We start from the raw sequence: 11,504 nt of genomic DNA, 5'->3' as shown, positions 1-11,504 counted from the left end.
CAAATTATTTTAGCATTACTATTTGTTTTATTTCATGCTTTAAAATGTATTGGCGTAGAAAACAGAAGATGTTGTAATTTAGTTAAAACTATCATAGATTTTATTTAGTTTTTCTTATAGTTCTCATATGCTGTAAACCTGAAAAGACAAATGTTTTTTCTCTTCTCAGGAGAAGCTGGATCTGGCGTTCAGCAGAAACATGAAAGTTTTGGATCAAAGCTGATAACTTTTTTTTTTGTTTTTTTGTTTTTTTTGTACTAATCATAAATTCTTCAATTTTGACAAAAACCTCGAATAAAACTTACCCCGGAGCATGACACCACCACCCCCGTGTTTCTCTGTGGACATGCTTTTCTTTCAGTGACGTTCTGCGTGGCAAACAAGCAAAGCAATCTGCAAGTGTGTTTCAAAGTTTCCTCTTGTAAAGCACGTTCTCAAACAAGATAATGGGAGTATTTTTAAATCACGGAAATGCCTCAAAACCGAGCGCATCGTGTCTAAATAAAAAAAAAATTTTTTAAAAGATTAAAAAACGACTAAGTCACAAAATATCTTCTTATCATTAACTAATCTTTTAAATGTTCAGCTTTTAGCTTCTATGTCGTGTCTGCAAGCTGTCTCTCTACAGGTTTAGTGTTGTTGCCAGCAGCATGATTAATGATTGTTTAATGTAGCGGGTATTAAAGCGTTTCCCAGCCCAGGAAGTCTGTTTACTTTTCCTCCCTGTCTCTGTGAAGAAGCAAAGGTTCAGTCTGCAGTCGAAGCTCCAGGTTGCGCTCCACCCACTGCGTGCAATTATATAAAACACCAAGGAAACCGGTTTCCTCCTGTTGAACCAAAAAAGGTACGCCATTTAAGATCACTTTTTGGCACTTTCAGAGGAGAATGAATGTTGTTTGTCTTGGAAATGAAAGCGTCAAAAATGAAGCTTCGGAGCAGGAGTTGTTGTTTTGCCTTGAAACTCTCAGGGAGGGAGGAGCGTCACGCTTTGCGCTCTTTTCGATTAGACATGAAAATAATAACAATTTTAAAGTTGTTTTTAATTTGTTTGGTGACTCTTCAATCGTTCAATCAAGTGTTTGACTTGAGAGGTGTGTGTAGGACTTTTTATGGGTTAAAAAGAAAAAAAAACAACAACTTGGAACTATAAGATCAAGCAGAGTTCAAATGCTGCTTCGTGACGTGCGTGGCTGCACGGATGCGTGTGGATGTTCTGCGGAGTAATAGCGGTTTCTTTCTCCTCAACGATCCGCTCCGCAGAGCTGAAAGCATGAGTCGCCGCGTGGCCGTGGTCGGAGCGGGGAGTTCGGGTCTGGCCTGCATCAAATGCTGCCTGGACGAGGGGCTGGAGCCCGTCTGCTTCGAGAGCAGCGATGACATCGGAGGCCTCTGGAGGTTTAAGGTCGGTGCACGCATTTTGAAGGGAGGGTTAATCAGAATATCAAATACATCTTTTTTTTTCTGGAGGGGTGGTGATTTCAGTACAGTGGGTTCATTACACATAAAGCAATATCCATTCCAAGGCTCGTTTATTCTTTCTTGTAGGACAGGAAGCCCCAAAAATTCACATTTTCAAAGAATTAAAATTTGATGCAAAACTAAAAAAAATCTTCAAGAACTGACCCGTGAAGGGTAATAGTTGAGCTGTATGTTCAGAGAGCTGCTTCCGAGCATAGAGCTGGAAAGTTCAGTGGAAGGAGAAACTACAAGAACATTCCTTGTGATAATAACCACATTTCTTGTGAAATTGTAAAGCAAAATCTGGTCATTTATGTATAAAATTTAAATTGGAAATCAATGTCCCCGGAGTCTGGAGGTAAAGGGGGAAGTGGCAAAGCATCTAAGTGGGTGGGAAGAACAGTCTGGGTTTCCATCTCATTTTCAAATTTTCTGAAAAATTTTAATCTGGGTTTTCATTAGCAATAAAATGGAATGAGTTAGATCAGGGGTGTCAAACTCCAGTCCTCGAGGGCCGCAGTCCTGCAGTTTTTAGATGTGCCACAGGTACAAAACACTGGAATGAAGTGACTTAATTACCTCCACCTTGTGTAGATCAGTTCTCCAGAGCCTTAATTATTCTATTCAGGTGTGGTGCAGCAGAGGCACATCTAAAAGTTGCAGGACTGCGGCCCTCGAGGACTGGAGTTTGACTCCCCTGATTTAGATTATCAAAGTTACATGCTACATAAAAGTTGAACTTTTTTGAGTGGAGATGCAGCTGTACTTCCACAGCATACAGGGCTCAGTGGACTTTGTTTAAGCCCCAGCTGCGTGTCGCTGCAGGAGAATCCAGAGCCGGACCGCGCCAGCATCTACAACTCACTCATCATCAACACCTCCAAGGAGATGATGTGCTACAGCGACTTCCCCATCCCTGCACACTTTCCGAACTTCATGCACAACTCTTTCATCTTGGACTACTTTCGGATGTACGCAGACCACTTCCAGCTCACCAAGCACATCCGCTTACACGTAAGGACGCTACTGCCAACGCCAGGCTTCCGCCTCCAGCACGTGCGATCGATCTCTGTGGCCGACCGTTTCTGTCTCTCTGTTTCTCCAGACCCGAGTCCTGAACATAAAGAGGAGATCCGACTTTTCCCGTTCGGGACAGTGGGATGTTGAAACGGAGAACAAGGACGGCAAAAAGGAGAAGCACATTTTTGACGCTGTAATGATCTGCATCGGACATCACTGCCACCCTCACCTGCCTCTCCATGACTTCCCTGGTAAAGTTTTACAAATGTTTCACATTTGTAGTGACAATAACTAACTTCAGTGTACTTTTGGTGATGCACCACTTTGTGCAGAGGAAATGAAAAAGGAAATCTTTTTCTATTTTTCGCAGATGCAAAAATCTGAAAAGTGTGGTGTGCATTTGTATTCAGTACCCCATCCCCCTTTATGCTGTCACCCCTAAATCAGTAAAATCCACTGCAACCAGTTGCCTTCACAGACACCATGGTTGTAAGTAGCCTTCCTGTCTGGCAGAGTTAGGTTATAAAACACAATCCAAAGCTTCAAAGGTCTCCCATCGCCTGAAAGTAGCTGTAGTGTGGCACAAGTCCAAGCTAAATGCGGGTCAGTCCTGCTGGAGTCTGTGCAGTCGGCACTACTTAGCATTGGTCTGTCTTGTAAAATCCTGACAACACACGTTGAAATTTGTGTCTGCTCTGTGACAAAAGGCTTACAAAGGAACAAACAAAAAGGATAACTGTTTATATAAATAACCTTGTTTTTAATGCAACACCTGCTGTTGTGTGTTGACCACAATTGCAAAACCTAGCAACCTTTGAAACAGCTTAGCTTATCACGTTGTGGGAATTCTTCAGTGAAGAGTCTTCACTGATCTGTGTGGTTTATTATTAGCAATAACACCGAGCAATATTATAGTGTCTGTAACCTGCAACCACCTAGCTAAGGGACAGTTTTTATCTAACCTACCACCCTCTCACCTTCGCCCCCGTGAAAACACACTCACACCCATTCACTGGACCTTAAAACTGCGAGACGTTTGCAACGGGGCCGCTTTCACACTTCATCATTCACATAAAGTCCCTAGAAGTGTCATTTCAGCTCTCAGTACAAACTTGTTTTAATTTATCTTTTATATTCTTCTGAGTTTTGCCCCTTTTGTATCGTTTCTCCATGTGCATATAGATAACTTTTCTATATCACAGAGGAGACCACTGCAATTTTGTTGTTTTCTAGCAACATAATGACAAATAAAAGTCTTCTGTCTTTATCTCAGGCATCGAGACTTTCAAGGGAGAGTATTTCCACAGCAGAGACTACAAGACTCCAGAGCAGTGGAGAAACAAGAAGGCGGTGGTGATCGGAATAGGAAACTCCGGCGGAGACATTGCAGTCGAACTGAGCAGATTCGCCAAGCAGGTGAGACTGAAATCACTCGTATCTTTAAACCGAGATGACCTTTATGGAGCTTTCGACTAAAGGCTGTCACATCCATGACTGTTTTCTCATTTTGACTTGACATAAGCATAAATTTGGTGCATTTGCTTAGGATTTCAAATGGCAGAGCAACACCGAATAGTTTATGAAGTGAAAGGAAAGTGACGGAAGTTGTGTTTTTTGGGGGTTTTTTTATAAATCTTTCACACATTAACTCTGAATAGTTTTATGTGTGCACAAACTCTCGACTAAAAGTGGAGGCTTTGTGCTTGGTTTAGCTAAAATTATAACAAAGCAGCAAATGTATTTTCCCTTTTGGTTTGAACTCGTAGTGGTATTTACATGAAGATTACCTAAAAGTGGCAACTTTTTATTAGTTTTTTGTTTTGGTCCTTCAGGTCTACCTGAGCACTCGAAGGGGGGCCTGGATTCTGCACAGAGTTGGAGACAATGGGATGCCGTTTGATATGATGTTTAACAGAGTGATGAATACTCTGAGTCACGTCCTTCCCTCTGACTATGTATCCTCCTTTATGGAGAACAAAGTCAACAGCAGAATGAACCATTCTCTGTACGGTCTAAAGCCCAAACACAGGTACTGGATGTTTGCAGATTCTATTACAACCTGCAAAAAAAAACAAAAAAAAAAACACTGCACTTTACCAATGCATCTATCATTTAATTTGCCTTATTTCAGCTCTTATCAATAAAATCCTTATAATTCCTGCAGCTAAGTTGTGAATTTATCTCCTTTGTGCACCGCGCCTCCTGTTTTCCAGGTTCTTCAGTCAACATCCTACCGTCAACGATGATCTTCCCAACCGCATCCTGTCCGGAACAGTTCAAGTAAAACCCAACATCCGCAGATTTCATGGCTCCTCTGTCGAGTTTGATGACGGAAGCGTAGTGGACGATGTTGACCTTGTGGTGGGTTTAATTGTCTTTTTGTGCAAAGAAAGTGGCAGCCCTGGGACAAAGATTGACAACCTCTCTTTGTGTCTTGAAGGTGTTTGCAACAGGTTACAAGTTTTCCTTTCCTTTTCTGGCCTCTAATGTGGTTCCAGTGACTGATAACCACGCATCTCTGTACAAGTACGTGTTTCCACCTGACCTGGAGCGCCCCACGCTGGCTATCATTGGATTGGTGCAACCATTGGGAGCCGTCATGCCTATCAGTGAAATGCAGGCTCGATGGGCTACAAGGGTCTTCAAAGGTGAAAAAAAAAAAGCATATTGACTACCTTTAATTGATTTAATTACTTTTTTGTAGTATAGATAAATTAAGAAAATCACTGGAAAACAGAATTGAACTAAAACTGAAAAATTGGACATCTTTTCCAATAAGTAAACATTCCTCCGTTGCTCTGACAATAACATTTACCCCTCCTCCGTTGTCAAGTCTCACTCTAGCCAGTTAATGTCCAGTTCGGTATTAGCCAGGTTGGATGTGTTTCCATTGGAGTTCTGTTCCTCACAACGTGGGCGTGAATGTGGGACCCGAAAAATGGAGAGGAACGATCTGCAAATGGACGCGAATCTGACGGAGGCTAAATGGGGAAGAGCAGGTTACCCTAGCCACGCCCAGAGGGGAAGGGGCGTGGCCTCACTGTACAAGTTCTTACAAAGGGAGGAAAACTGTACAATTGTTATTCTCTGCCTCAGCGAGGTGCTTAGAAGCTGAAGTACAAACGCTGTAGGAAGTTGTACTTTCATTGACGAGACATGCCTGTTGTTAATTCTTGCTGCGAGAGCGAGAGCAAGACTTTCAGCAAATAACTGGAAGATTGAATGGAGCCCTAAAAAGTTTCCTGATTTTCTCTCATCCTGTCTGGGAACATGCTGGATTTTGGAAATATTGACAGGCTTTTGGCAATCCTAAGTTACATTAAAAATGCATGTTCTCTTTGGGATACATTTGGGGAGGTTTTTCGCAATGCTTGCTGCTCTTAACTGCACTTACAGTGCTAAAGACAAGCATACAAAAGTAATTTAGTAACCGCTTAATTGCAGGAAGGCGAGAAAAACATCTTAAAAATGCAGTTTTTATATCTTCTCATGTTAAAGAAAACCAAAAAACTGCAATCAGTTCAGAGTTGTCAGAAATGTGCAAAAAATGTGCTACTAGTAAATTTACTGTACGTGTCTTTTCCAATGTCTTAATGAAATGTCTTTTTTTGTGTGTGCTTAGGCTGCATAAAGCTCCCCTCATTACCCACCATGCAAAGTGACATCCAGTGCAAGCAGGAAGCCATGGCTAAAAGGTAAAAGTTATTCAACTGTTTTTATTACCCTCTGTATGCATCATGTTGTTCTCATGCTGAACTCGACCCTTGCTATCAGGTATGTCAGCAGTCAGAGACACACCATCCAGGTCGACTACGTTGACTACATGGATGAGATTGCAAACCTGGTGGGAGTCCGACCCAGAGTCTCCAGGCTGCTGCTGACCGATCCCAAGCTGGGGCTGAACCTGCTGTTCGGCCCCTGCAGCCCCTACCAGTATCGACTCAGCGGACCCGGAAAGTGGGCCGGCGCCCGCAAGGCCATCCTTACCCAGTGGGAGAGAGTCTCTCAGCCCTTGCAGACAAGGCCTTGCAAAGACCCCGAGCAACGGAGATCTCTGAAGTTGCCTCTGCTTCTGTCCACTGCGGCAGTGGGATTGGCTGCCTACTACAACCGGAGCAGCCTCCCAGCGTGTCTGCAGGATCCTACTGCCTTGCTGGACAGGGTGAAATCCTCCCTGCCCAAACAATGGCGCTAATGTCCATCCATTCATCAGTTCTCTCTATTCGCTTGACCTTGCAGGGTTGCAGCGTGAAGCTAATGTCATGACTGATTACATTTGCCTTTAATTACAGTTTTATCTCGTAAACTTTGTTGCATATTGCTCTACTACTGATCTTTTTAAATGGCTAAAATTAAAACTTTACAAAAGCTTATTCTCTATTTGACCAAATAGAACCTCTCTGTATACAGCTATTTCCTTGTAGTCCTTGGTTTATATCATTTTATAAATCTGTTGCAACACCTACACGCTCTGTTCTCAAGTTAAGTTTTTAAATGCCTCCATGCATCCATCTAAGACCAAATACTGTGTGTATTTTTAATTCTTACACTCTGAAACCCTCTTTTGAAATCATGTATGCAGTGCATCTAATAAATGTTGTGTAAGAGCTTTTTCTTCTTTCTTTGTTCAAGTTTACAGACATAAACCTTCACATTACAGCTTTAGCATATGTTTTATTAGATTTTTATGTGACAGACCAACACAAAATAGTGAATAGTTGTGAAATGAAGGGCAACTGTGAGGCATGCATTCACAATTCAGATGCTCAGATACAAGTCAGAGCTAAATGCAGGACAATTTATAAAAACAAAATGCTTCTAGATTGTGTAAAAGACTTGAGTCTAGGGGTTTGGTTTGCCTTCCAGTCTGACAACAACACTGAACATAGAGCTTGATCTACAACACAATGCTTTAGATCAAGGTATTTCCATGTTTCACATGCTACAGTGACCTGAGGAAAGTGCAGATCTTAAACTGATTAATCTGTTTTAGGACATAAATAGACTAAATTGCCATCTTTAAATGTCCCAAATGGATAGCGCCAGTACAAAAACACTTGCAGCTGCAACGGCAGCAAAAATGATTTCTGTAAGGGACTGACACCTATATGAAAACACACAGGAGAAGCAAAGAAAAATGCCTAAAAGTGCACATGCACACCACACTTTTCAGATTTTTTGTTTGTAAAATATGTTGAAAAGCAAGTATTATTTTCCTTCAGCTTCTGAAATATAGCTCATTTTGTGTTTGTCTGACACAGAAAATCCTAATTTAATAAACAGACAGAGGTCAAACTGAGCTGAAAACGTTTAATAATCTCTGTTTGTTTGTAGACTTTGTTCTCTCGGTTTCACAAACATTTCCATGTAACTTTCTGGTAACTTCTCAAACCCTTTAATAAGTCACAGTTCAGGAAAAGAAGATAAGTGTTTTTAGGTAAATTTTTTACTTAAATCACGTTTTATAAGTTTGAGATGGGATAAAGTACACACAGGATTTTATTTATTTATTTATTTATTTTATAACAAAAGCCACTTTATCATCAGTGAAATAAAGCAATCACTTTCTGAATGAGGTGAGGGGCTGGAGCAATTGGGCAACTGTTTGCTTATTGCCAGCAGGCTTTTACTAAGGAGAGCCCAAAGTAGGTCAACACCGAGCTTTTTATGATCGTTGTTGACATATTTTGCATGCGCTAGTTTCTCACAGTCACAAAAAAAACAAAAAACACAAATTTGTACAATGTCATGCTGATATGGTACTATAATTATTCTCAAAGGGACAAAAAACTTCAGCGTTAAAACATTGATAAGCTTTGGTTTGAGCAGCAGGTTATCCATGAACACCGTTGACACTGAGCTAAACAAACTGTTTAGCATTCACACAGAGACACTTTCCTTTGTCCGCTCTCTCAAAGTGTTGCACACCAATATGTTAAAGAGGCAGAAATATTTTATATATATACATTTTTTTTAAAAAATGCTTTGATTTTTCATTCAGTGAAGTTTTTGTCGCAGATATTCTGGAAAGTAACGCTTGATTCTACAAAATACATAATGGAGATGGAGAAAGAGTTGGAAAACGCAGACAGAGGAGGCTCTATGATGCGTTGAAACTGAAGGGACCTTTGATCGGGGCTCTGGCTCTGTCGGCTGTAGCTGGGTTACAACATCCTTTCAGGTCTATCAAAGGACCTACTGAACACACATTAACAGAAACAGATACAATATTAAAAAAAAATCCTGACTTGGCATACTGTAGTTACTTGCTTTTCAGTAGTTAGATTCCGCAACAGCAAAAGATTTAAAGAAAACCTCATTTTTAAACTTTGAATTTGACACCTCTGTTGAATTCATAAATGAAAGAATAATAGAAACATATACAGGTCTGCCTCGTGTGACGGTCTATTTTCGCGGTGGACATCGGGTTTAGACATTGTTCATTTGCTTATGGCGCCATCTATCGGTGAGTGCAGATTGCAGCCTGAGTTCGGTGTGACAAGGTCAGGTGCTTGTTGTGTTTCACCGCATCACACTGTCGGCATGTGAGAGGAAGTTTCCGCTGGGAACCGAATCAGATGTGGAACAACTGCAATGCAGGATACACTAAAAAAAGAGTAAACGTTGATTTTGTTGCTTTTCCTCGGGTGTAAGTATGGAAAAGGAGACGAGTGATTATCCCTCCTCTAAATTCCTTGGTACAGATGAGGTGTTGGTTGCTAGTTTTCTTGAAACAGTCAGAAAGATTATTTTACTGAATGATCCTCCATTTTTGAGAAATGCAGTAGCCTCACAGTGTTAGTCGTTCTTTAGGTCTTGGGGTAAATATTAAGGCATAATTCAGGTTGTGCTTTTAGACCGCTTATTTTTGCAAACTTGGTAGAGTTCGACTGCTTTTCTGGAACAGAGGTATCTTTTTTCTTCTTCTTTTTTTAATAATTAGCAAATATATTCCTGAAATCATTAGGCCTTATTCCAAAATACAGAAATCATTTTTGAATGTTAAAGTGTTTCTGCTATACTTGCATTAAACTACTGCAAGTAGTTTCCAGTCATTGCTCTGTTAGAACACCCGAAATATCAACCATCTGATCCAAACGGTCGCCGTCAAATGAAAGATAGTTTGTTAGAATGAGCGAGAAAAACAAAGAAACCATCAAGACTTGATTTCTTCTGTTATGGGCAGTTGAGACGAGGATTGAGCTATATTCAACAAACTTTTCTTTCACTTGTTTTGATATTTTGAAAGTAGAAATTATTTTTGATAATCTATCATAAAAACAGAGAAGATGTCATCTGATTTATTGGCAGACTGGGAAATATGTCTTTTTTATATATATACAATGCATTTAAATATTTGATTGATATTTGATTTGATTGTAGTTCAATAGGTTTTAGAATGGTCCAGTCAAAGTTCAGACTTGAATCAATTTGAGAATCATTTTATAATTCACAAACTATCTCCATCTAGTTTGAGGTATTTTGCAAGGAAAAAAGGACTAAAAAGAAATAAGGATAGATGTGCAAATCTGGAGAATGACTCCAAAAATAAATAAATAAATAAATAAATAAATAAATAAATAAATAAATAAATAAATAAATAAATAAAACCTAGCAGCTGCAATAACAGCAAAATTATTTGCTGTTCTTTTTTTGAAAATGCACACCTGAACATTCATAAAACGCTTTTGAGATTCTGATGAGCAAATAATAATAATAATAATAATAATAATAATAATAATAATAATAATAATAATAATAATAATAATAATAATAATAATAATAATAATAATAATAATAATAATAATAATAATTAATAATAATAATAATAGAAGGCAATTTATGGAATTTCTTCCACATCAAAATGACGCACCTTTTTTGTATTGGTCCACCACATAAAGTGTCATTAAATTACAAAATGTGAAAATGTTCCATGTGTAGCAGCAAATAAATTCCTTAATTCCCGTCGAATAATTTGAGATCTGCTCTTTGCTTCACAAAGAAAAGTTTATTATTTCGTTTAAATAATGTAAATTACAGAGATTTAAATGACTCGACGCTTGGAGCGACATTCAGTTCAGAGACACTTTGTTGGATCAAGTCGGCAATAGAGACATGGACAGACGGACGGACAGAAGAATCAACACTGATTCATTAAATCTGTGAAGTTCAAATATTGCGCCGAATGTGATTCGCCGGTACGCCCCGGAAACAGATTTTGTCCACGCGTGACTCCTGAGAGTTTGGGTTGCCAGGTTTAGATATTCAAGTGTTCAAAAAAGTTATCCACATAGTGTCTTGACTTTTTGATGTTCCGGGCTGGACTTTTTACTTCGTTTTATTGCGTGTAGCAATGCAACACTTGTAAGAACACGAGGTAGAACTGCAGAAAGATTGTGGGGAATTCTTATAAACTGAATAATAAACTATGTAAATTACAGAGATTTAAATGACAAGCTAGAGAAAAAGTTACCTCCCGTCCTGTAGCAGCCTTTCTTATGAAAGGATTTTTACAAATTGGAAAATAACTGAAAAGAGGCCAGGGTGTGGACCTGATAGTAAGATATTAAATATTAAAGTACCCACTGTCTTAAAAGGGTATCAAAAATAACATGAAAATTATCAATGATATCAAATCAGAAGGTTCTGCTCAGATTTGATCATCTTCAGCCAAATGAAAAACTAAAGTTAATGAGGCCTCCAACTCATTTTGTCTGTTCTATTCAATGATATAAAAGCCAGTGTTTTCAAATCCTTGGCAAAAGACGTTTTGCATTAAAACTAATCTTAATGAACTTGGAAATTGTCCAGCTATCGTTTGACACTCTGATTGTTTTTTGAATAGCCAAAAAAACCGACATTTTCAAAAACCAGACTGGAAATTGTTGCAATATTTGCCTCTTCCAGAGTTAACCAAGTGAAAGTCTGACCATTTGTTTCTCATGTTCTAATGTCAAATAGAAAATAGACATAAAGGTCTATGTTGTAAAAAATTATATGAAGAAACACAAAAACAACTGAAAACA

At 39.2% G+C, this 11,504-nt stretch overlaps 1 protein-coding gene across 1 annotated transcript; it reads left to right on the top strand.

Annotated features, from left to right (window-relative positions):
• The first annotated feature begins 301 nt into the window (after window positions 1-301).
• On the top strand, window positions 302-7,089 carry LOC122838759 (flavin-containing monooxygenase 5-like). Its single transcript, XM_044129687.1, has 11 exons — window positions 302-399; window positions 738-844; window positions 1,261-1,402; window positions 2,284-2,472; window positions 2,564-2,729; window positions 3,752-3,894; window positions 4,311-4,507; window positions 4,692-4,839; window positions 4,919-5,126; window positions 6,101-6,173; window positions 6,253-7,089. The coding sequence occupies exons 3-11, from the start codon at window positions 1,271-1,273 to the stop codon at window positions 6,671-6,673; spliced, it is 1,677 nt and encodes a 558-aa protein (XP_043985622.1). The 5' UTR covers window positions 302-399; window positions 738-844; window positions 1,261-1,270; the 3' UTR covers window positions 6,674-7,089.
• The last annotated feature ends 4,415 nt before the right edge of the window (window positions 7,090-11,504 follow it).

Source organism: Gambusia affinis, linkage group LG10 (assembly GCF_019740435.1).
Source record: "Gambusia affinis linkage group LG10, SWU_Gaff_1.0, whole genome shotgun sequence".
NCBI classification, from domain to species: domain Eukaryota; kingdom Metazoa; phylum Chordata; class Actinopteri; order Cyprinodontiformes; family Poeciliidae; genus Gambusia; species Gambusia affinis.
This window is presented reverse-complemented; position numbering and strand designations above follow the sequence as displayed.

What these genes read in the sequence shown, in the direction of transcription:
- LOC122838759 (XM_044129687.1), top strand. Translation starts at nt 1,271, where the DNA reads ATGAGTCGCCGCGTGGCCGTGGTCGGAGCGGGGAGTTCGGGTCTGGCC. An exon ending in GCCTCTCCATGACTTCCCTG is followed by an intron (nt 2,730 to 3,751) that starts GTAAAGTTTTAC and finishes TCTTTATCTCAG; the next exon opens with GCATCGAGACTTTCAAGGGA. An exon ending in GGTCTAAAGCCCAAACACAG is followed by an intron (nt 4,508 to 4,691) that starts GTACTGGATGTT and finishes CCTGTTTTCCAG; the next exon opens with GTTCTTCAGTCAACATCCTA.